Below are 20,644 nucleotides of genomic sequence, written 5' to 3' on the forward strand. Positions count from 1 at the left end.
TTTAATGGACACTCCTTTACTTGACCTGATAGGGTATGGGCCACAGTAAAATATTCATAGGTCGTGACTTCTCTAATTGCTCTGATTTAACTGTCTATAACTCAATGATCAAGATAGCTTTTTTACCATACAATACTCACAATTACTGGTACTAATTTTACTCTAAATACAAGGACAGTAGATTTAATGAAAGCATAATTGAGAAATGCCCAAATAGTGGTAATGCAATACACTACAGCAACCAAACAAGGTAAGAGATGGGTACAAATTCAACCCCAACCAGCTAAGTTTTTCTCCAAATTTAGTGATAAAGACATCCATAATAATTGTTATTGCTTCTACAAGCAATACAAAATGTATCTTTTAAATACTCAATTTGTTTCCTGAGTGTAGTTTGCTTTTGTTTTTACTGTCATGTAAATGCCTATAATGTACATGTTCATGCCAATTAATTGAATGTGGCAGTGACCAACTCGAAAGCTTAAGCTACTGTGGTCACTGCGCACATTTTGCTTTTCACTACTTGTGTAATTCAATTTGCCTATGTCTTTCCTTGTTAATGTACTTTAATGTAGAAATAATTATTTGTAAATAGTACAAAATATATAAAGACTAAAGACATAAATTCTTATCATCCTCTATACCAGTAAATGGCATTTACTTAAAGATTGCCTATAAAATGTAACTTTTCTACTGACACCACACTGTATACATCTCCATAAATGTAACAACAGAAATGGACCAAAAAACAAGTTACAAAAATGTTCATCATCAAATTCTTAATCTCTCCAACTTTCTCCAGTGATCCTCTCACTTGCATCCCACAGCTTCTTTGCCAAACCAGGATCTTTTGCCAGTTTATTGCCTTCCTTGACTTTGCAATCACTGTAATAAAGGCCTGAGACACCTTCCAGCTCTTCTGCCACTGAACAGTAGATGGTAGTCTGTGCTCCTTGCTTGCAGTCTTTGAAGAACAGAAACATCACCAGCATCACAAATGGTCTGATATATGGTTTCTTCAAAGTCTTCCAGTTTCGCCCAATGTCTGATGTGACAACACCAGGATGAAGAGCATAAACTGTCACTCCAGTTCCTAAATGGAGACATAAAACTAATTTATCAGCTGCTGTGGCTAATATACATCAAATCACATCCTTGTTACTCTAAGTAACATCTACCAGTACATCTCAGGATTAAAAATGTTGTTATTGATCAAAATATAATATATTTGGACTAAGTGAATTTTATGTTGCAGAAAAGGATAACAAGCCATTTCAATCAAACAAGTAGTAGCAACATACTACTTCTATTTTTCAATGGTTGGTGATCTTTTCTTCAGAATATTTCACTCACCTTCCAGTCTTCGGCTCAATTCTTTTGTGAACACCACCTGGGCCAATTTTGATTGAGCATAGCGTCTAAATCCATCAAAGTTCTCCTTAGACAATTTAAAATCATGAAGCTGGAGATCAGCATTCTTTTGCTCATGTGCCAGGGATGAGACATTTATAATGCGACTTGATGCTGATTTCTTCATTTTGTCCAACAGAAGTAGAGTCAGAAGAAAATGGCTGAGATAGTTTACTTGGAAAACACTTTCATATCCATCCTCAGTCAACATGTAACTTCTTAAAAGTCCTGCATTGTTCACAAGAATGTCCAGTCTTTCTTCTGTTTCATTAATGAGTTTAGCAAAGGCTCTCACTGACTTAAAGGAGGACAGGTCAACAATTCTAACAAGGACTTCATCACTTCCAGTCTCTGCAATAATGTCTTTTGCTGCATCTGTGGCCCTCTTTTCATCTCGGCAAGCCAAAATGACTTTTGCACCCCTCTTGGCTAGGTCCAAAGCAGTCTCCTTTCCTATTCCGGTGTTAGCCCCTGTTACAATAACAGTCTTACCTGTAAGAAAATGGCACAGTCAGCAAAACCTTGATGCAACTTTATAACTGATTTCTGCTCAAAGGTATGCAGATTGTGACAGTGACAGATTTCATTTCATTTCTTTTTTTTGGTTTTCATGATGCAAAATAAAACAGTGCCCACAAACACTGTGAAATCAAGAGAAAAAGCCTTTGATGATGAGTTACAACAACTCAATTTGTGGAGAGTTGAAAATAAACCTGTAGAGTGCATTCTTTCATCATTATTATTCCTGCTTACATACACTCTTACCATCTAATCTTATTATTCCTGCTTATATACACTCTTACCATCTAATCTCGCCTTGCTTTTGCACACTCCTCCACTAAAATGCCACTTCATGAGTGCCACCAGACAAAATGTTACTGCTGTAAAAACCGCCAGTTTTGTAACAGCACTTTGGGAGATCAATGGGTCTGATCCTTGGGTGATCAATGAAAAACATGATTGTAAGAAATTGAAATTTGATTACACTGTTGATACAATACTCATGGACAACAAAAAAGCCTTTTGAGGTTAAAAATACTTTGAGATGCATACATATAGAAGATGTTGTGTCTCAAATTTTTTCCATTTTGTTTTTAATTCAAAACTAGTTTAAAATTGATCCTTCAAGTATGTGGTCCCAGATCTCTAAACATTATTGTAGACAATTGACCACTTTCATAAATGGCTGCCAGATTGATATTCTTTTGTTTAAATTTAAATTAGCCTTTCTGGCCTCGTTCTCCAGTTCAAAATTCAAAAGAATGCATTATCTCAAGCGAGGCTAGTGAGGCTAATTTGAATTTAAACAAAAGAATATCAATCCAGCAGCCATTTATGAAAGCGGTGTATAGAATACCAAATTCAAATAAACTGGCAAGAAAAATTTCAACCCAAAGGAAAACTTGCATCAAAACAACACAAAATTTGTGTTCAAATGGATAACCATTGCTCACTTCCTCATCTAAGCTCCACTTACATCCATGTTTGCATTATTACTAACCCTGGATTTAAGTAGGGGTGGGTGGAACAAAAGGTGGTCCCAAAATAAACAAAGTGCAGTTGGTCAGCATTTTCGAAAAGTTCGTGGCAAAGTGGGCGTTTGCACGGATGTCTCCCAATGAACGAGCATTTTAGAAAAATTCTTTTTCTCAGGAGAATTTGTCTGGATTAGAGTAAAAAATAGGCCCAGTCAAAGAAGTGTTAGATACTGTTAAAAAAATTTTATTTCATAAGGTTGTCTTTACAAATATTACATGATCCCTTCCAATGCAATGTCGTCTAATTGAGCTTCAGGTATCTGTATTTTAATGAGCACTCGGTGTATCGGAAAGAAATGAACTCTAGGGACACCATAAAATGTTTCTGTCTCCTGCTTTCAAACTAACGAAACACCTGATAATGAAACTCGCCGCGCGCAGTGAACGTGCGGTTCGTAGCTGTTACAAGTTGGAAACTTGCAGTAACTGCAGAAATAATTAGCTTACATTTGTAAATAAAAGACATTAATACAAACCTTTCATGGTCTCTTCACCTAAAGATACCTCAAAAAGGCAAGAGAAAAGGACAGCCATGGCTCCAAGCGGCACACACTCCATCTCTTTTCTTTCGTTGTAACAAGGATGACCGAGAGCGAACTGGGAAACACATTAGACTCCGGTCTCCCTTTACCTGCACGGTTGGGAAGTAGCGGGGTGTGCAAAACACAAAAGTCGGAAGTGCAGCCCAAAGAAGTGTGTGCAAAGGGACGCAAACTAAGTTGTAGTTGTAGCCTTTTTTTAATAGACAGAAACTTTGTGGAGTTTACAAGCTTTTATGCGTGTTTGAAGACAGACGGCTGTTCAAACACGCGGACAGTTCTTTCCTCAGATATGATTAAAGAACTATCTGCACACCTTAGAAACAGATCCAGCTTAGGACCAAAACTGAATAAAGAACGTTTTAAAGGTATTTTTTAAAATTGATTAAGTTTTAAGTATTATTTAACTCCTCAGGTCTCTCCAAATTTTGGGGCATTTTAACCCTTGCCTGCATCTGCATAATGTAACATCTGATTGATGTTGTTGCTGTGATCGCTTTTTTTCTAAAAGGAAGAGAAAACTTAAAAGAGATTCCGTCGAAAACCAATCGTCTTTTTGGTTAAGGTTTCGAAACGTTAGCCTCTGTTACTGACCACAGTCGTTTCCAAGGCTACTTGAACCCGAACAATCAAACTTCAAGAACATTTGGAGCCTGCAGTGAAGGTGGTTTATAAGGGCGAGTTCACGTGAAGAAGCTCGCGATCATATATTCGACTGACCATTGTTTGAGTTAGAGTTGGTAAAATTCATTTCTCTCCCCAGCCTCCCGCTGCTGTAAAATTCAAAAACGGTGGCTACAAAATTTCTCCAAGTACTCGCCCGCCAAAACCACACTTGCTTACGGGCTCATTCAACGCACAAAGGTTTTACCCATTTAATGAAAAGCGTAATTGATGAAATCCTCAAAAGAATTATCGATTGGCCCCAAGTAGTCAATAATTGACCGCAATTACTCTGATATGATCAACTAACGCAGTTTACTTATACATTATTTATTTATTTATTTCCTGTAAAGAACATAATCTTCAGGGAGAAGATAAATTGGAGCCCAAATGGGAATTTCAATTGAACGGAATTTGCATTTGAGTTGTTTCATTCCTATATTTATATTTAGCGCATTTTAACCATGAAGGTGTGGCAATTACGTCATTAAATTTAGTCTTGCAGAACCTTATCTTAATGTTCGGCGTGTTTGTCTTGAATCATGGCAACAAACGGTTCTAAATGCAGGACTGTGGCACGTCTAAGCGATCTTAGCGTTCAGCAAGTGAAGGCAACGATACTTTCAACAGAGGTACTTCTCTTCCTCCCAAGTGAGGTTCTTTGGGATTTGAGAAGGCGAAATTCCAAACATAGACGCTACATTATCCTCATAAGTGATATTCCCACTAAATCAGATGGAAACATGGTTTCTGGTGTGATATGTGGTTATCATGCCTTAAAGAAGGAGTTTTTATTTGGGGAATATCAAACGATTGTATCTCTAGACCCACTAGAGAGTGTAACATGGAGGAAGTCAGTCCAAGTTAGAGAAATTTTGTCTCATATACAAAAAGTTCTCGAAAAGAGACTGGTAGATTTGAGTGAGACTAGTTGTCAATCAAACCAAACAGAGGCAGAGTCACGATTATACCAAGAGGTAGCCCGTTGGAATTTAAAGAACAACTACTTCTTTGAGCTTAAATTCAGCGACGAATTTCTTGAATTTGCGAAAACAGAAACGATAAAGGTGAAGATGGAAGTACAGTAAGAAAATCGCAAAGACAATTATTTCAGTCAAACTGGATTACATGCAGGCAGCTCGTCAATTGTTTGAATCGAACTCTCCTGGGAAAGAAAACAAAGAACAGACCAAACACAGTTTTAAAAAGCAGCTGATCTACACTGACAATCTATTCTTTTTTGCGCCTTAACACAGAGCAGTTTTTTCGCATGGCTTCATAACAAACCCAACTGATGTACGTTTTGCGACACGACCGTTTTTCCTTTTTGGAAAGTTTGGGCGCGGAGACCTGGAAAAGAGATCCAACGATAACCTTCAAGCCAACTTGAGGTAGACTAGGCTCCAACCCGGCGTGGAAACTGAATCCTACAGCAATGGAAAGAATCACTCGGACGCTCGAAATGAAGAACTATGGCCATAATCTGCAAGGTGGATCATTTCCAACAAATTTTGACAGCCTGCGATCGACTACTTGAAGCATCCATAATCACGAGGAAAGATGGCATTGCCTGCCCAATCAGCGATGACCGTCATAGTGACGCTTCATCCTAATGAGTTTCGTTCGCTGCCAAACAAAGACATGGTCAATCTCGACTATGAAAGACAACTAACGAGGTTTTTTTTTTTTTTCTCTCTTCGAGTTTGTATAAGTTCGGAATAAAAAGCCTTAAAATAAAACCCATGCTCATGGAACGAATTATATGTAGCCCGGAAGGGTAAGCCGTGGTAAACATTCTATTTTCTCCTTTGCAATTCTAAGAAAATCTTGATTCAGTTCTATCGTCAACCAATGTTGATATTTCGATATCCACCTGGCAACATGATGATAAAGATAATTTGTTTGTCTTGATGCCCAGCTTGTCGGTTCACAGACATGGCGAATGGTATCCCTGTGTGCGGAGCCCAACTGCTTGTATTTAGTAATGTGTTGAACTATATCTAAAGGTGACATAAGACAGATAATTTCATTGGAGATTTATGCGAATAGTTCAGTAAATATCAGGTACATGTAACTCTGTTTAGCATGGTCTATAAGATAACTTTTGTCCCAGGTTTTTGCCTCAGCTCAGGGACTTATCAATGTTTGCGGGCTCACTCGGCTGCGCCTCGCGAATCCATAACATTTTCACTACTGTGATGACGAATATCGTTGTCGATAAGAGTACAGACCACGCACACTAAACCACAGTCCACTTCTTAAATATGCAATTTTTACAAAAAAGTTCTCCAGGATTCACAAACGTTGATATCAATCCCAACACTTTTGCTCTAGTGTTGGAAAAACAAAATTGAAATACATTACGTAACATCCCTTGACTACGAATTTACCAGACACTTTTCCTTCTGCGAAATCTTCATAGATAAAAACAATCATTTCTAACGGGTAAACCGAACGGAATTTTGTCCGCAGGGTTCGTCTTGAAGCATCCAATGCGGGTGAAACTAAATGACCAGATTTGCCCCAATTTCTAACAGCATGTAAGAACACGTCGTCCATGCCGCTTACCTTTAGAGCTGATTTCACTGCACCATTGTACTAAATTTCGAGGATCTTGGCAAATGCAACCTTCGAATACACCAAACAAAAACGTTTTCCTCGAGACGTGAAATCCGCAAGTGATTCTGCGCTGAAAATTTCCGTCCTTAATTGTGCATCGAGAATGAATGAATACAACAGGTGAGTCTTCAATCCGAGGGATAAATATCTGTCTTGCAATGTAACCTGGTTCGACAGCCAGAGCATAATTTTCGTTCAACTTGGAAGTTTTCATGTAGCAGATACATATGTCTTGAAGTGAATCAACCATGTTCTGTCGGAATGTTCTCAGTGACAAATTGGATATATAAACTACGATTAACGGTAAGGCTTATTTCGAAGCGTGGTATGTTTGTATTTAATTACTTCAGTCGTTCTTATAATAAATAAAGCCAAAATTATGTTCAGGTGCAACAAAAATATTTCAATACTTTTGAAAAGGATGAATATTCATTTAAGAATATGGCAAACATTCAGGAACAAATTTACGGTTTGTTGCACTTATTTGGCGCTGTAACTCGCATCAGGATAGTTTTGAATAGTCCCACGAATTTAACAAAAAAGCGTATTTCGTTAGAGCTCAACTGATTCATCTTCAATCCCATATTGGATAAAAAGCGCTTTTTTCTATGATTTAATCTTTGAGTAAAGAATTTTGAATCACTCTGCAGGTGTATCAGCACAAAACACTCATGATTTATTTGCAACTCAATCTCAGTTAAAGTTTATTATTTTATGAAATAATTCTTAAAACGTCGCGGTTCTTTTTCATTGGCTAGCGAAACACGATCCTTGTAACTGAATGTGAGATCGTGTAAGTTAAGTACAAATTATGTTCCAACTTGCCACCCTCAAAGTAGGATTTTCCATTTTCAGTGCCATATGTTATCTCTGAATTCCGTTTTCTGAAATTTTTTTGTACAGATTTCGGTCAGAAACAGGTGGCAATATCCAGGCTATTGTTACTGAAAAAATAGATTAACAGCAATAATTAAGAATATGCAATTAACAGATAACGACACAAACGTTCCCAACATAGTTAATAGAGGGGACTGGGTTCCCTCTATTAACTATGGTCCCAATAAAAAAATAAGACACTCTTGGAATTAGTGAGATCTTAAGAGAGGATGAAGGGTGAAACAAATCCACAGTGTCCTGATGGCTACATGAGCTATGCTCTCCCCCTCCTTTACAAATCACCTTATGTTTATCTCACGTTAACTTATTAACCTGTAAGTCTCCAGCCTATGTGAGCTAACAGAGATTTAGAGGGAAATAATCTTGAAGAAACTGCAATCTTTCTATCAGCTCATACGAGCTCGGAGCCTGATTTTAATTGAAAAAAAAATTAATAAAGAACAGTTTACCTAACCCATGTAAGCTGGGATATTTTAGTTGGAGTAAAATTATTCAAAGAAAAATTACCGTGAAAATTGCTCTAAGGAAAGTTTTCTGTTGAAGTATTCCCCACTTTGCTGCATAATTTCAAATGTATCTTGAGGTAATACAGCAAGATTTAGTCATTTACTTTACAAGATTGTGTGTTCCGCAACAGAATTATCGTCCTCTTTGTTTAGCTCGGCAAAGATAAAGTGCTCTGTTCACTGAAAATTGTTCCAATCTTGAACCTGTACAGTAGCAACTTCGTTAACAGGGGCGCGATAAGGGAAGACAACATCAACCATACTTGGCATCATAAGACGCAAAATGCCACCAAACCCCAGCAAATTAAGCCAGGAAATACGAAATAATCGCATTATTTTTAGTGAACTTGGCCCGCTGAGAAAGAACGAGAAGACAATGGAGGATAATGGTTCTAGTAAAAACCATACAGAGTAGTAAGCTCCAAAATGACTGTAGAACTTTTTCTTATCGGAATGATTTCGGATGGACAAATATATCCCAAAAACAAAACAAACCCAGGCGATTATCCGTAGAAATTGAAGCCCTTTATCCGCAAGACTTTCAAGAACAAAATGGAAAAACAGAAGGTCCACGGACGCCTGTTTGTACGCGAACAGACCTCCGTAGGTAAAAGCGAGCAGCGAGCAAAACATATAAAGGTCTTTGCTGATGCGAACTTTTGTCATCGTCCACCCATGTGCTAACCAAACTAGAAGCAGAATAAAGAGGACTTCACTCGTAAGATGGAGAAACTCCGCAACATTTTTTAAATAGGGAATTTGTATTCCACTTCGAATGTACGGTATGTAGTAGATACACGTGAACAGCTGAACGATTACCTCACAACTTAAAGAAGCCATGAAAACTTTGAAGGCCTTATGTAGTTTATTTTCAAGTTGAAGAAGCTTTCGTGCAAAAATTAAACCAATCAAAAATAGGACAAGTGTGGCTCCAAATGACACTGCTAGAGCCTCAACGCCGTGAGTTTCTTCACCGGATAAATGTTTCTCCCAGGAGTCACCGTTTGTAAATGTAAATTCATAAGAGACGTCCAATCCCTGGGAACTATTACAGTGACTTAGTACAAAGAACCACCATTGGTCGGTTGAATAAACGTGAAGAACGCCCGAACATTTCCGAAGATTTCTGTAAATACTTTGGAGGCATTGTGTTGAATAGTTTGTCGAGTTTTTCGAAATCTCGTCTGCCGATTTATTTTGAAATTTAACAATTCCCTGAGCGCGAGAAAGCTTGGATTGGCAGTCCATGACATCATTGGTTGAAACAGTTTTATACGAGGCGTGAGAATAATACGCCAGATGGGGACAGCATTCTCCTGTGACAGAATATTCCACTTTGTATTCCAGCTTTCCTTGATTATCAATGAAGGCAAATTCAGAGACGAACACCCAACTTTGTCCATTGTTGATGTTTCCAGAGAAATATTTGCCAGATGTACAACATAGTATCAGGAACAAGTAAAAGCCTGGGATGGTAGATCGTCGCATTACCGAGCTAGCTTACTTTTTGGCTGAAAGTTCTGCAACTTTAGAATTCCCTACACTCGATTAAATTGCGTCACAATGCATTGCTTAATGCGCCTTTGATGACATCAAATCTTTCCAAAAATTACAAAATTTTGTCATCTCAGTTAATAATAATAATTGAGGTAATACGCGCGCTCTGATCGGTCCAAAAAATGGCGTTTTGTAGTATTGGTTGACTCCAATAGAAATCTGAAAAAAAGTTGTCCGGGGAGCCCCTGCCTTAGAAATATGGGTCTGAACTTTGAAATTTGCGTTAGACAGAGCACTTCGAGACAAAGGCATCCTCCTTTCAGCAAACACGCGCATCAGTATTCAAACTCCAGCGAAAGGCAACACGAAAGCCCGAGCTGTGCAGGTCACGCTATGCTCCAGAGATACCATTTTTTCATTGGGTTAGTTTTAACACTGATCGGAGCCCAATTTGAGTGTAGACTTACCTTTCTTTCTTTTTCACCGTAAGTTATCTCAAAGCAGCATGAGAGCGAAAGAAACACGGCGCAATCAACAAAATACACCGCCATAGTGGGATATCCAGGGTCGCTCCATGATGCGCCTGAGACGTCAGAGCCAGTCAGAATCGATAGGCCCTGGGAATGAGAGAGGTCACGCCTCAAAACACTCATAAATACAGACGTTCTTAAGTTGTTTAGCAAGAGTAAAATAAAGTGATGCCCTGCAATCTCAAGGATTTTTTGGCCAAAATTGAGATAAGCTGTTGCTTCCAGGACACCACTTCTCTTTGGTTCCCCTTTTTTTTACTCTCCACTTGAAACAAGTTTAATGGACACTCCTTTACTTGACCTGATAGGGTATGGGCCACAGTAAAATATTCATAGGTCGTGACTTCTCTAATTGCTCTGATTTAACTGTCTATAACTCAATGATCAAGATAGCTTTTTTACCATACAATACTCACAATTACTGGTACTAATTTTACTCTAAATACAAGGACAGTAGATTTAATGAAAGCATAATTGAGAAATGCCCAAATAGTGGTAATGCAATACACTACAGCCACCAAACAAGGTAAGAGATGGGTACAAATTCAACCCCAACCAGCTAAGTTTTTCTCCAAATTTAGTGATAAAGACATCCATAATAATTGTTATTGCTTCTACAAGCAATACAAAATGTATCTTTTAAATACTCAATTTGTTTCCTGAGTGTAGTTTGCTTTTGTTTTTACTGTCATGTAAATGCCTATAATGTACATGTTCATGCCAATTAATTGAATGTGGCAGTGACCAACTCGAAAGCTTAAGCTACTTTGGTCACTGCGCACATTTTGCTTTTCACTACTTGTGTAATTCAATTTGCCTATGTCTTTCCTTGTTAATGTACTTTAATGTAGAAATAATTATTTGTAAATAGTACAAAATATATAAAGACTAAAGACATAAATTCTTATCATCTTCTCTACCAGTAAATGGCATTTACTTAAAGATTGCCTATAAAATGTAACTTTTCTACTGACACCACACTGTATACATCTCCATAAATGTAACAACAGAAATGGACCAAAAAACAAGTTACAAAAATGTTCATCATCAAATTCTTAATCTCTCCAACTTTCTCCAGTGATCCTCTCACTTGCATCCCACAGCTTCTTTGCCAAACCAGGATCTTTTGCCAGTTTATTGCCTTCCTTGACTTTGCAATCACTGTAATAAAGGCCTGAGACACCTTCCAGCTCTTCTGCCACTGAACAGTAGATGGTAGTCTGTGCTCCTTGCTTGCAGTCTTTGAAGAACAGAAACATCACCAGCATCACAAATGGTCTGATATATGGTTTCTTCAAAGTCTTCCAGTTTCGCCCAATGTCTGATGTGACAACACCAGGATAAAGAGCATAAACTGTCACTCCAGTTCCTAAATGGAGACATAAAACTAATTTATCAGCTGCTGTGGCTAATATACATCAAATCACATCCTTGTTACTCTAAGTAACATCTACCAGTACATCTCAGGATTAAAAATGTTGTTATTGATCAAAATATCATATATTTGGACTAAGTGAATTTTATGTTGCAGAAAAGGATAACAAGCCATTTCAATCAAACAAGTAGTAGCAACATACTACTTCTATTTTTCAATGGTTGGTGATCTTTTCTTCAGAATATTTCACTCACCTTCCAGTCTTCGGCTCAATTCTTTTGTGAACACCACCTGGGCCAATTTTGATTGAGCATAGCGTCTAAATCCATCAAAGTTCTCCTTAGACAATTTAAAATCATGAAGCTGGAGATCAGCATTCTTTTGCTCATGTGCCAGGGATGAGACATTTATAATGCGACTTGATGCTGATTTCTTCATTTTGTCCAACAGAAGTAGAGTCAGAAGAAAATGGCTGAGATAGTTTACTTGGAAAACACTTTCATATCCATCCTCAGTCAACATGTAACTTCTTAAAAGTCCTGCATTGTTCACAAGAATGTCCAGTCTTTCTTCTGTTTCATTAATGAGTTTAGCAAAGGCTCTCACTGACTTAAAGGAGGACAGGTCAACAATTCTAACAAGGACTTTATCACTTCCAGTCTCTGCAATAATGTCTTTTGCTGCATCTGTGGCCCTCTTTTCATCTCGGCAAGCCAAAATGACTTTTGCACCCCTCTTGGCTAGGTCCAAAGCAGTCTCCTTTCCTATTCCGGTGTTAGCCCCTGTTACAATAACAGTCTTACCTGTAAGAAAATGGCACAGTCAGCAAAACCTTGATGCAACTTTATAACTGATTTCTGCTCAAAGGTATGCAGATTGTGACAGTGACAGATTTCATTTCATTTCTTTTTTTTGGTTTTCATGATGCAAAATAAAACAGTGCCCACAAACACTGTGAAATCAAGAGAAAAAGCCTTTGATGATGAGTTACAACAACTCAATTTGTGGAGAGTTGAAAATAAACCTGTAGAGTGCATTCTTTCATCATTATTATTCCTGCTTACATACACTCTTACCATCTAATCTTATTATTCCTGCTTATATACACTCTTACCATCTAATCTCGCCTTGCTTTTGCACACTCCTCCACTAAAATGCCACTTCATGAGTGCCACCAGACAAAATGTTACTGCTGTAAAAACCGCCAGTTTTGTAACAGCACTTTGGGAGATCAATGGGTCTGATCCTTGGGTGATCAATGAAAAACATGATTGTAAGAAATTGAAATTTGATTACACTGTTGATACAATACTCATGGACAACAAAAAAGCCTTTTGAGGTTAAAAATACTTTGAGATGCATACATATAGAAGATGTTGTGTCTCAAATTTTTTCCATTTTGTTTTTAATTCAAAACTAGTTTAAAATTGATCCTTCAAGTATGTGGTCCCAGATCTCTAAACATTATTGTAGACAAATGACCACTTTCATAAATGGCTGCCGGATTGATATTCTTTTGTTTAAATTTAAATTAGCCTTTCTGGCCTCGTTCTCCAGTTCAAAATTCAAAAGAATGCATTATCTCAAGCGAGGCTAGTGAGGCTAATTTGAATTTAAACAAAAGAATATCAATCCAGCAGCCATTTATGAAAGCGGTGTATAGAATACCAAATTCAAATAAACTGGCAAGAAAAATTTCAACCCAAAGGAAAACTTGCATCAAAACAACACAAAATTTGTGTTCAAATGGATAACCATTGCTCACTTCCTCATCTAAGCTCCACTTACATCCATGTTTGCATTATTACTAACCCTGGATTTAAGTAGGGGTGGGTGGAACAAAAGGTGGTCCCAAAATAAACAAAGTGCAGTTGGTCAGCATTTTCGAAAAGTTCGTGGCAAAGTGGGCGTTTGCACGGATGTCTCCCAATGAACGAGCATTTTAGAAAAATTCTTTTTCTCAGGAGAATTTGTCTGGATTAGAGTAAAAAATAGGCCCAGTCAAAGAAGTGTTAGATACTGTTAAAAAAATTTTATTTCATAAGGTTGTCTTTACAAATATTACATGATCCCTTCCAATGCAATGTCGTCTAATTGAGCTTCAGGTATCTGTATTTTAATGAGCACTCGGTGTATCGGAAAGAAATGAACTCTAGGGACACCATAAAATGTTTCTGTCTCCTGCTTTCAAACTAACGAAACACCTGATAATGAAACTCGCCGCGCGCAGTGAACGTGCGGTTCGTAGCTGTTACAAGTTGGAAACTTGCAGTAACTGCAGAAATAATTAGCTTACATTTGTAAATAAAAGACATTAATACAAACCTTTCATGGTCTCTTCACCTAAAGATACCTCAAAAAGGCAAGAGAAAAGGACAGCCATGGCTCCAAGCGGCACACACTCCATCTCTTTTCTTTCGTTGTAACAAGGATGACCGAGAGCGAACTGGGAAACACATTAGACTCCGGTCTCCCTTTACCTTCACGGTTGGGAAGTAGCGGGGTGTGCAAAACACAAACGTCGGAAGTGCAGCCCAAAGAAGTGTGTGCAAAGGGACGCAAACTAAGTTGTAGTTGTAGCCTTTTTTTAATAGACAGAAACTTTGTGGAGTTTACAAGCTTTTATGCGTGTTTGAAGACAGACGGCTGTTCAAACACGCGGACAGTTCTTTCCTCAGATATGATTAAAGAACTATCTGCACACCTTAGAAACAGATCCAGCTTAGGACCAAAACTGAATAAAGAACGTTTTAAAGGTATTTTTTAAAATTGATTAAGTTTTAAGTATTATTTAACTCCTCAGGTCTCTCCAAATTTTGGGGCATTTTAACCCTTGCCTGCATCTGCATAATGTAACATCTGATTGATGTTGTTGCTGTGATTGCTTTTTTTCTAAAAGGAAGAGAAAACTTAAAAGAGATTCCGTCGAAAACCAATCGTCTTTTTGGTTAAGGTTTCGAAACGTTAGCCTCTGTTACTGACCACAGTCGTTTTCAGGGTTACTTGAACCCGAACATTCAAACTTTAAGAACATTTGGAGCCTGCAGTGAAGGTGGTTTATAAGGGCGAGTTCACGTGAAGAAGCTCGCGATCGTATATTCGACTGGCCATTGTTTGAGTTAGAGTTGGTAAAATTCATTTCTCTCCCCAGCCTCCCGCTGCTGTAAAATTCAAAAACGGTGGCTACAAAATTTCTCCAAGTACTCGCCCGCCATAACCACACTTGCTTACGGGCTCATTCAACGCACAAAGGTTTTACCCATTTAATGAAAAGCGTAATTGATGAAATCCTCAAAAGAATTATCGATTGGCCCCAAGTAGTCAATAATTGACCGCAATTACTCTGATATGATCAACTAACGCAGTTTACTTATCCATTATTTATTTATTTCCTGTAAAGATAATAATCTTCAGGGAGAAGATAAATTGGAGCCCAAATGGGAATTTCAATTGAACGGAATTTGCATTTGAGTTGTTTCATTCCTATATTTATATTTAGCGCATTTTAACCATGAAGGTGTGGCAATTACGTCAGTAAATTTAGTCTTGCAGAACCTTATCTTAATGTTCGGCGTGTTTGTCTTGAATCATGGCAACAAACGGTTCTAAATGCAGGACTGTGGCACGTCTAAGCGATCTTAGCGTTCAGCAAGTGAAGGCAACGATACTTTCAACAGAGGTACTTCTCTTCCTCCCAAGTGAGGTTCTTTGGGATTTGAGAAGGCGAAATTCCAAACATAGACGCTACATTATCCTCATAAGTGATAATCCCACTAAATCAGATGGAAACATGGTTTCTGGTGTGATATGTGGTTATCATGCCTTAAAGAAGGAGTTTTTATTTGGGGAATATCAAACGATTGTATCTCTAGACCCACTAGAGAGTGTAACATGGAGGAAGTCAGTCCAAGTTAGAGAAATTTTGTCTCATATACAAAAAGTTCTCGAAAAGAGACTGGTAGATTTGAGTGAGACTAGTTGTCAATCAAACCAAAGAGAGGCAGAGTCACGATTATACCAAGAAGTAGCCCGTTGGAATTTAAAGAACAACTACTTCTTTGAGCTTAAATTCAGCGACGAATTTCTTGAATTTGCGAAAACAGAAACGATAAATGTGAAGATGGAAGTACAGTAAGAAACTCGCAAAGACAATTATTTCAGTCAAACTGGATTACATGCAGGCAGCTCGTCAATTGTTTGAATCGAACTCTCCTGGGAAAGAAAACAAAGAACAGACCAAACACAATTTTAAAAAGCAGCTGATCTACACTGACAATCTATTCTTTTTTGCGCCTCAACACAGAGCAGTTTTTTCGCATGGCTTCATAACAAACCCAACTGATGTACGTTTTGCGACACGACCGTTTTTCCTTTTTGGACAGTTTGGGCGCGGAGACCTGGAAAAGAGGTCCAACGATAACCTTCAGGCCAACTTGAGGTAGACTAGGCTCCAACCCGGCGTGGAAACTGAATCCTACAGCAATGGAAAGAATCACTCGGACGCTCAAAATGAAGAACTATGGCCATAGTCCGCAAGGTGGATCATTTCCAACAGATTTTGACCGCCTGCGATCGACTACTTGAAGCATCCATAATCACGAGGAAAGATGGCACTGCCTGCCCAATATGCGATGACCGTCATAGTGACGCTTCATCCTAATGAGTTTCGTTCGCTGCCAAACAAAGACATGGTCAATCTTGACTATGAAAGACAACTAACGAGGTTTTTTTTTTTTTTCTCTCTTCGAGTTTGTATAAGTTCGGAATAAAAAGCCTTAAAATAAAACCCATGCTAATGGAACGAATCATATGTAGCCCGGAAGGGTAAGCCGTGGTAAACATTCTATTTTCTCCTTTGCAATTCTAAGAAAATCTTGATTCAGTTCTATCGTCAACCAATGTTGATATTTCGATATCCACCTGGCAACATGATGATAAAGATAATTTGTTTGTCTTGATGCCCAGCTTGTCGGTTCACAGACATGGCGAATGGTATCCCTGTGTGCGGAGCCCAACTGCTTGTATTTAGTAATGTGTTGAACTATATCTAAAGGTGACATAAGACAGATAATTTCATTGGAGATTTATGCGAATAGTTCAGTAAATATCAGGTACATGTAACTCTGTTTAGCATAGTCTATAAGATAACTTTTGTCCCAGCTTTTGCCTCAGCTCAGGGACTTATCACTGTTTGCGGGCTCACTCGGCTGCGCCTTGGGAGTCCATAACATTTTCACTACTGTGATGACGAATATCGTTGTCGATAAGAATACAGACCACGCACACTAAACCACAGTCCACTTCTTAAATATGCAATTTTTACAAAAGAGTTCTCCAGGATTCACAAACGTTGATATCAATCCCAACACTTTTGCTCTAGTGTTGGAAAAACAAAATTGAAATACATTACGTAACATCCCTTGACTACGAATTTACCAGACACTTTTTTCTTCTGCGAAATCTTCATAGATAAAAACAATCATTTCTAACGGGTAAACCGAACGGAATTTTTCCCGCAGGGTTCGTCTTGAAGCATCTAATGCGGGTGAAACTAAATGACCAGATTTGTCTCAATTTCTAACAGCATGTAAGAACACGTCGTCCATGCCGCTTACCTTTAGAGCTGATTTCACTGCACCATTGTACTAAATTTTGAGGATCTTGGCAAATGCAACCTTCGAATGCACCAAACAAAAACGTTTTCCTCGAGACGTGAAATCCGCAAGTGATTCCGCGCTGAAAATTTCCGTCCTTAATTGTGCATCGAGAATGAATGAATACAACAGGTGAGTCTTCAATCCGAGGGATAAATATCTGTCTTGCAATGTAACCTGGTTCGACAGCCAGAGCATAATTTTCGTTCAACTTGGAAGTTTTCATGTAGCAGATACATATGTCTTGAAGTGAATCAACCATGTTCTGTCGGGATGTTTCTCAGTGACAAATTGGATATATAAACTACGATTAATGGTAAGGCTTATTTCGAAGCGTGGTATGTTTGTATTTAATTACTTCAGTCGTTCTTATAATAAATAAAGCCAAAATTATGTTCAGGTGCAACAAAAATATTTCAATACTTTTGAAAAGGATGAATATTCATTTAAGAATATGGCAAACATTCAGGAACAAATTTACGGTTTGTTGCACTTATTTGGCGCTGTAACTCGCATCAGGATAGTTTTGAATAGTCCCACGAATTTAACAAAAAAGCGTATTTCGTTAGAGCTCAACTGATTCATCTTCAATCCCATATTGGATAAAAAGCGCTTTTTTCTATGATTTAATCTTTGAGTAAAGAATTTTGAATCACTCTGCAGGTGTATCAGCACAAAACACTCATGATTTATTTGCAACTCAATCTCAGTTAAAGTTTAATATTTTATGAAATAATTCTTAAAACGTCGCGGTACTTTTTCATTGGCTAGCGAAACACGATCCTTGTAACTGAATATGAGATCGTGTAAGTTAAGTAGAAATTATGTTCCAACTTGCCACCCTCAAAGCAGGATTTTCCATTTTCAGTGCCGTATGTTATCTCTGAATTCCGTTTTCTGAAATTTTTTGTACAGATTTCGGTCAGAAACAGGTGGCAATATCCAGGCTATTGTTAGTGAAAAATAGATTAACAGCAATAATTAAGAATATGCAATTAACAGATAACGACACAAACGTTCCCAACATAGTTAATAGAAGGGACTGGGTTCCCTCTATTAACTATGGTCCCAATAAAAAAATAAGATATTCTTGGAATTAATGAGATCTTAAGAGAGGATGAAGGGTGAAACAAATCCACAGTGTCCTGATGGCTACATGAGCTATGCTCTCCCCCTCCTTTACAAATCACCTTATGTTTATCTCACGTTAACTTATTAACCTGTAAGTCTCCAGCCTATGTGAGCTAACAGAGCTTTTAGAGGGAAATAATCTTGAAGAAACTGCAATCTTTCTATCAGCTCATGCGAGCTCGGAGCCTGATTTTAATTGAAAAAAAAATTAATAAAGAACAGTTTATCTAACCCATGTAAGCTGGGATATTTTAGTTGGAGTAAAATTATTCAAAGAAAAATTACCGTGAAAATTGCTCTAAGGAAAGTTTTCTGTTGAAGTATTCCCCACTTTGCTGCATAATTTCAAATGTATCTTGAGGTAATACAGCAAGATTTAGTCATTTACTTTACAAGATTGTGTGTTCCGCAACAGAATTATCGTCCTCTTTGTTTAGCTCGGCAAAGATAAAGTGCTCTGTTCACTGAAAATTGTTCCAATCTTAAACCTGTACAGTAGCAACTTCGTTAACAGGGGCGCGATAAGGGAAGACAACATCAACCATACTTGGCATCATAAGACGCAAAATGCCACCAAACCCCAGCAAATTAAGCCAGGAAATACGAAATAATCGCATTATTTTTAATGAACTTGGCCCGCTGAGAAAGAACGAGAAGACAATGGTAGATAATGGTTCTAGTAAAAACCAGAGTAGTAAACTCCAAAATGACTGTAGAACTTTTTCTTATCGGAATGATTTCGGATGGACAAATATATCCCAAAAACAAAACAAACCCAGGCGATTATCCGTAGAAATTGAAGCCCTTTATCCGCAAGACTTTCAAGAACAAAATGGAAAAACAGGTCCACGGACGCCTGTTTGTACGCGAACAGACCTCCGTAGGTAAAAGCGAGCAGCGAGCAAAACATATAAAGGTCTTTGCTGATGCGAGCTTTTGTCATCGTCCACCCATGTGCTAACCAAACTAGAAGCAGAATAAAGAGGACTTCACTAGTAAGATGGAGAAACTCCGCAACATTTGTTAAATAGGGAATTTGTATTCCACTTCGAATGTACGGTATGTAGTAGATACACGTGAACAGCTGAACGATTACCTCACAACTTAAAGAAGCCATGAAAACTTTGAAGGCCTTGTGTAGTTTATTTTCAAGTTGAAGAAGCTTTCGTGCAAAAATTAAACCAATCAAAAATAGGACAAGTGTGGCTCCAAATGACACTGCTAGAGCCTCAACGCCGTGAGTTTCTTCACCGGATAAATGTTTCTCCCAGGAGTCACCGTTTGTAAATGTAAATTCATAAGAGACGTCCAATCCCTGGGAACTATTACAGTGACTTAGTACAAAGAACCATTGGTCGGTTGAATAAACGTGAAGAACGCCCGAACATTTCCGAAGATTTCTGTAAATGGTTTGGAGGCATTGTGTTGAATAGTTTGTCGAGTTTTTCGAAAGCTCGTCTGCCGATTTATTTTGAAATTTAACAATTCCCTGAGCGCGAGAAAGCTTGGATTGGCAGTCCATGACATCATTGGTTGAAACAGTTTTATATGAGGCGTGAGAATAATACGCCAGACGGGGACAGCATTCTCCTGTGACAGAATATTCCACTTTGTATTCCAGCTTTCCTTGATTATCAGTGAAGGCAAATTCAGAGACGAACACCCAACTTTGTCCATTGTTGATGTTTCCAGAGAAATATTTGCCAGATGTACAACATAGCATCAGGAACAAGTAAAAGCCTGGGATGGTAGATCGTCGCATTACCGAGCTAGCTTACTTTTTGGCTGAAAGTTCTGCAACTTTAGAATTCCCTACACTCGATTAAATTCTGCGTCACAATGCATTGCTTAATGCGCCTTTGATGACATCAAATCTTTCCAAAAATTACAAAATTTTGTCATCTCAGTTAATAATAATTGAGGTAATACGCGCGCTCTGATCGGTCCAAAAAATGGCGTTTTGTAGTATTGGTTGACTCCAATAGAAATCTGAAAAAAGTTGTCGGGGAGCCCCTGCCTTAGAAATATGGGTCTGAACTTCTCTCTTCCCACTCCAGCACGGCCTGAGCATTTTGCATTTTTTTTTCTTGTTTAATCTTACGCGTTAAGAAAAATAAATGAATAATTATAAAGGACAGCTCACTAAATCGGTCTACCGATGACGTAGCCATTCAGAGTTTCATACCATGTGTCTGATTGGCTGGTTAAATGCATGTAAAAGTTCAAAAACGAGAAATAACCAATTAACAACCCCCTTTGAAGTTATCTTTCGAGCTACGTCGACA

General features: G+C 38.1%; 6 protein-coding genes across 6 annotated transcripts; all 6 read right to left on the reverse strand.

The window, feature by feature from the left end:
* Window positions 1-142: 142 nt before the first annotated feature.
* On the reverse strand, window positions 143-3,549 carry LOC148729589 (retinol dehydrogenase 12-like). The gene is made up of 4 exons (XM_088762993.1): window positions 3,425-3,549; window positions 2,214-2,345; window positions 1,354-1,902; window positions 143-1,093 (listed from the first exon to the last, which is right to left on the reverse strand). The coding sequence occupies exons 1-4, from the start codon at window positions 3,504-3,506 to the stop codon at window positions 780-782; spliced, it is 1,077 nt and encodes a 358-aa protein (XP_088619119.1). The 5' UTR covers window positions 3,507-3,549; the 3' UTR covers window positions 143-779.
* A 2,209-nt stretch (window positions 3,550-5,758) lies between these two features.
* On the reverse strand, window positions 5,759-7,339 carry LOC148729590 (uncharacterized). Its single transcript, XM_088762999.1, has 2 exons — window positions 6,719-7,339; window positions 5,759-6,150 (listed from the first exon to the last, which is right to left on the reverse strand). Exons 1-2 carry the CDS (start codon window positions 7,017-7,019, stop codon window positions 5,909-5,911), a joined length of 543 nt encoding a protein of 180 aa, XP_088619125.1. The 5' UTR covers window positions 7,020-7,339; the 3' UTR covers window positions 5,759-5,908.
* An 85-nt stretch (window positions 7,340-7,424) lies between these two features.
* Window positions 7,425-10,417, reverse strand: LOC148729591 (transmembrane protein 145-like). The gene has a single exon (XM_088762990.1). It carries the CDS (start codon window positions 9,658-9,660, stop codon window positions 8,350-8,352), a length of 1,311 nt encoding a protein of 436 aa, XP_088619116.1. The 5' UTR covers window positions 9,661-10,417; the 3' UTR covers window positions 7,425-8,349.
* Window positions 10,418-10,617: 200 nt separating this feature from the next.
* On the reverse strand, window positions 10,618-14,023 carry LOC148729592 (retinol dehydrogenase 12-like). Its single transcript, XM_088762994.1, has 4 exons — window positions 13,900-14,023; window positions 12,689-12,820; window positions 11,829-12,377; window positions 10,618-11,568 (listed from the first exon to the last, which is right to left on the reverse strand). Exons 1-4 carry the CDS (start codon window positions 13,979-13,981, stop codon window positions 11,255-11,257), a joined length of 1,077 nt encoding a protein of 358 aa, XP_088619120.1. The 5' UTR covers window positions 13,982-14,023; the 3' UTR covers window positions 10,618-11,254.
* A 1,794-nt stretch (window positions 14,024-15,817) lies between these two features.
* LOC148729593 (uncharacterized) lies at window positions 15,818-18,834 on the reverse strand. Its single transcript, XM_088724581.1, has 2 exons — window positions 17,190-18,834; window positions 15,818-16,621 (listed from the first exon to the last, which is right to left on the reverse strand). The coding sequence occupies exons 1-2, from the start codon at window positions 17,488-17,490 to the stop codon at window positions 16,380-16,382; spliced, it is 543 nt and encodes a 180-aa protein (XP_088580707.1). The 5' UTR covers window positions 17,491-18,834; the 3' UTR covers window positions 15,818-16,379.
* A 53-nt stretch (window positions 18,835-18,887) lies between these two features.
* LOC111318905 (transmembrane protein 145-like) lies at window positions 18,888-20,603 on the reverse strand. The gene has a single exon (XM_088724580.1). The coding sequence runs from the start codon at window positions 20,119-20,121 to the stop codon at window positions 19,036-19,038; it is 1,086 nt and encodes a 361-aa protein (XP_088580706.1). The 5' UTR covers window positions 20,122-20,603; the 3' UTR covers window positions 18,888-19,035.
* Between the last annotated feature and the right edge of the window lie 41 nt (window positions 20,604-20,644).

The sequence above is a fragment of the Stylophora pistillata genome, chromosome 6, assembly GCF_964205215.1.
Source record: "Stylophora pistillata chromosome 6, jaStyPist1.2, whole genome shotgun sequence".
Lineage (NCBI taxonomy): Eukaryota > Metazoa > Cnidaria > Anthozoa > Scleractinia > Pocilloporidae > Stylophora > Stylophora pistillata.

Coding starts and splice junctions, on each gene's coding strand:
- LOC148729589 (XM_088762993.1), bottom strand. CDS start 3,506: ATGGAGTGTGTGCCGCTTGGAGCCATGGCTGTCCTTTTCTCTTGCCTT. Junction 1,903..2,213: donor AAGCAAGGCGAGATTAGATG/GTAAGAGTGTAT, acceptor ATTTTCTTACAG/GTAAGACTGTTATTGTAACA. Junction 1,094..1,353: donor ATTGAGCCGAAGACTGGAAG/GTGAGTGAAATA, acceptor GTCTCCATTTAG/GAACTGGAGTGACAGTTTAT.
- LOC148729590 (XM_088762999.1), bottom strand. CDS start 7,019: ATGGTTGATTCACTTCAAGACATATGTATCTGCTACATGAAAACTTCC. Junction 6,151..6,718: donor CAGTGAAATCAGCTCTAAAG/GTAAGCGGCATG, acceptor TGTCACCTTTAG/ATATAGTTCAACACATTACT.
- LOC148729591 (XM_088762990.1), bottom strand. CDS start 9,660: ATGCGACGATCTACCATCCCAGGCTTTTACTTGTTCCTGATACTATGT.
- LOC148729592 (XM_088762994.1), bottom strand. CDS start 13,981: ATGGAGTGTGTGCCGCTTGGAGCCATGGCTGTCCTTTTCTCTTGCCTT. Junction 12,821..13,899: donor AGGTGAAGAGACCATGAAAG/GTTTGTATTAAT, acceptor TGATCACCCAAG/GATCAGACCCATTGATCTCC. Junction 12,378..12,688: donor AAGCAAGGCGAGATTAGATG/GTAAGAGTGTAT, acceptor ATTTTCTTACAG/GTAAGACTGTTATTGTAACA.
- LOC148729593 (XM_088724581.1), bottom strand. CDS start 17,490: ATGGTTGATTCACTTCAAGACATATGTATCTGCTACATGAAAACTTCC. Junction 16,622..17,189: donor CAGTGAAATCAGCTCTAAAG/GTAAGCGGCATG, acceptor TGTCACCTTTAG/ATATAGTTCAACACATTACT.
- LOC111318905 (XM_088724580.1), bottom strand. CDS start 20,121: ATGCGACGATCTACCATCCCAGGCTTTTACTTGTTCCTGATGCTATGT.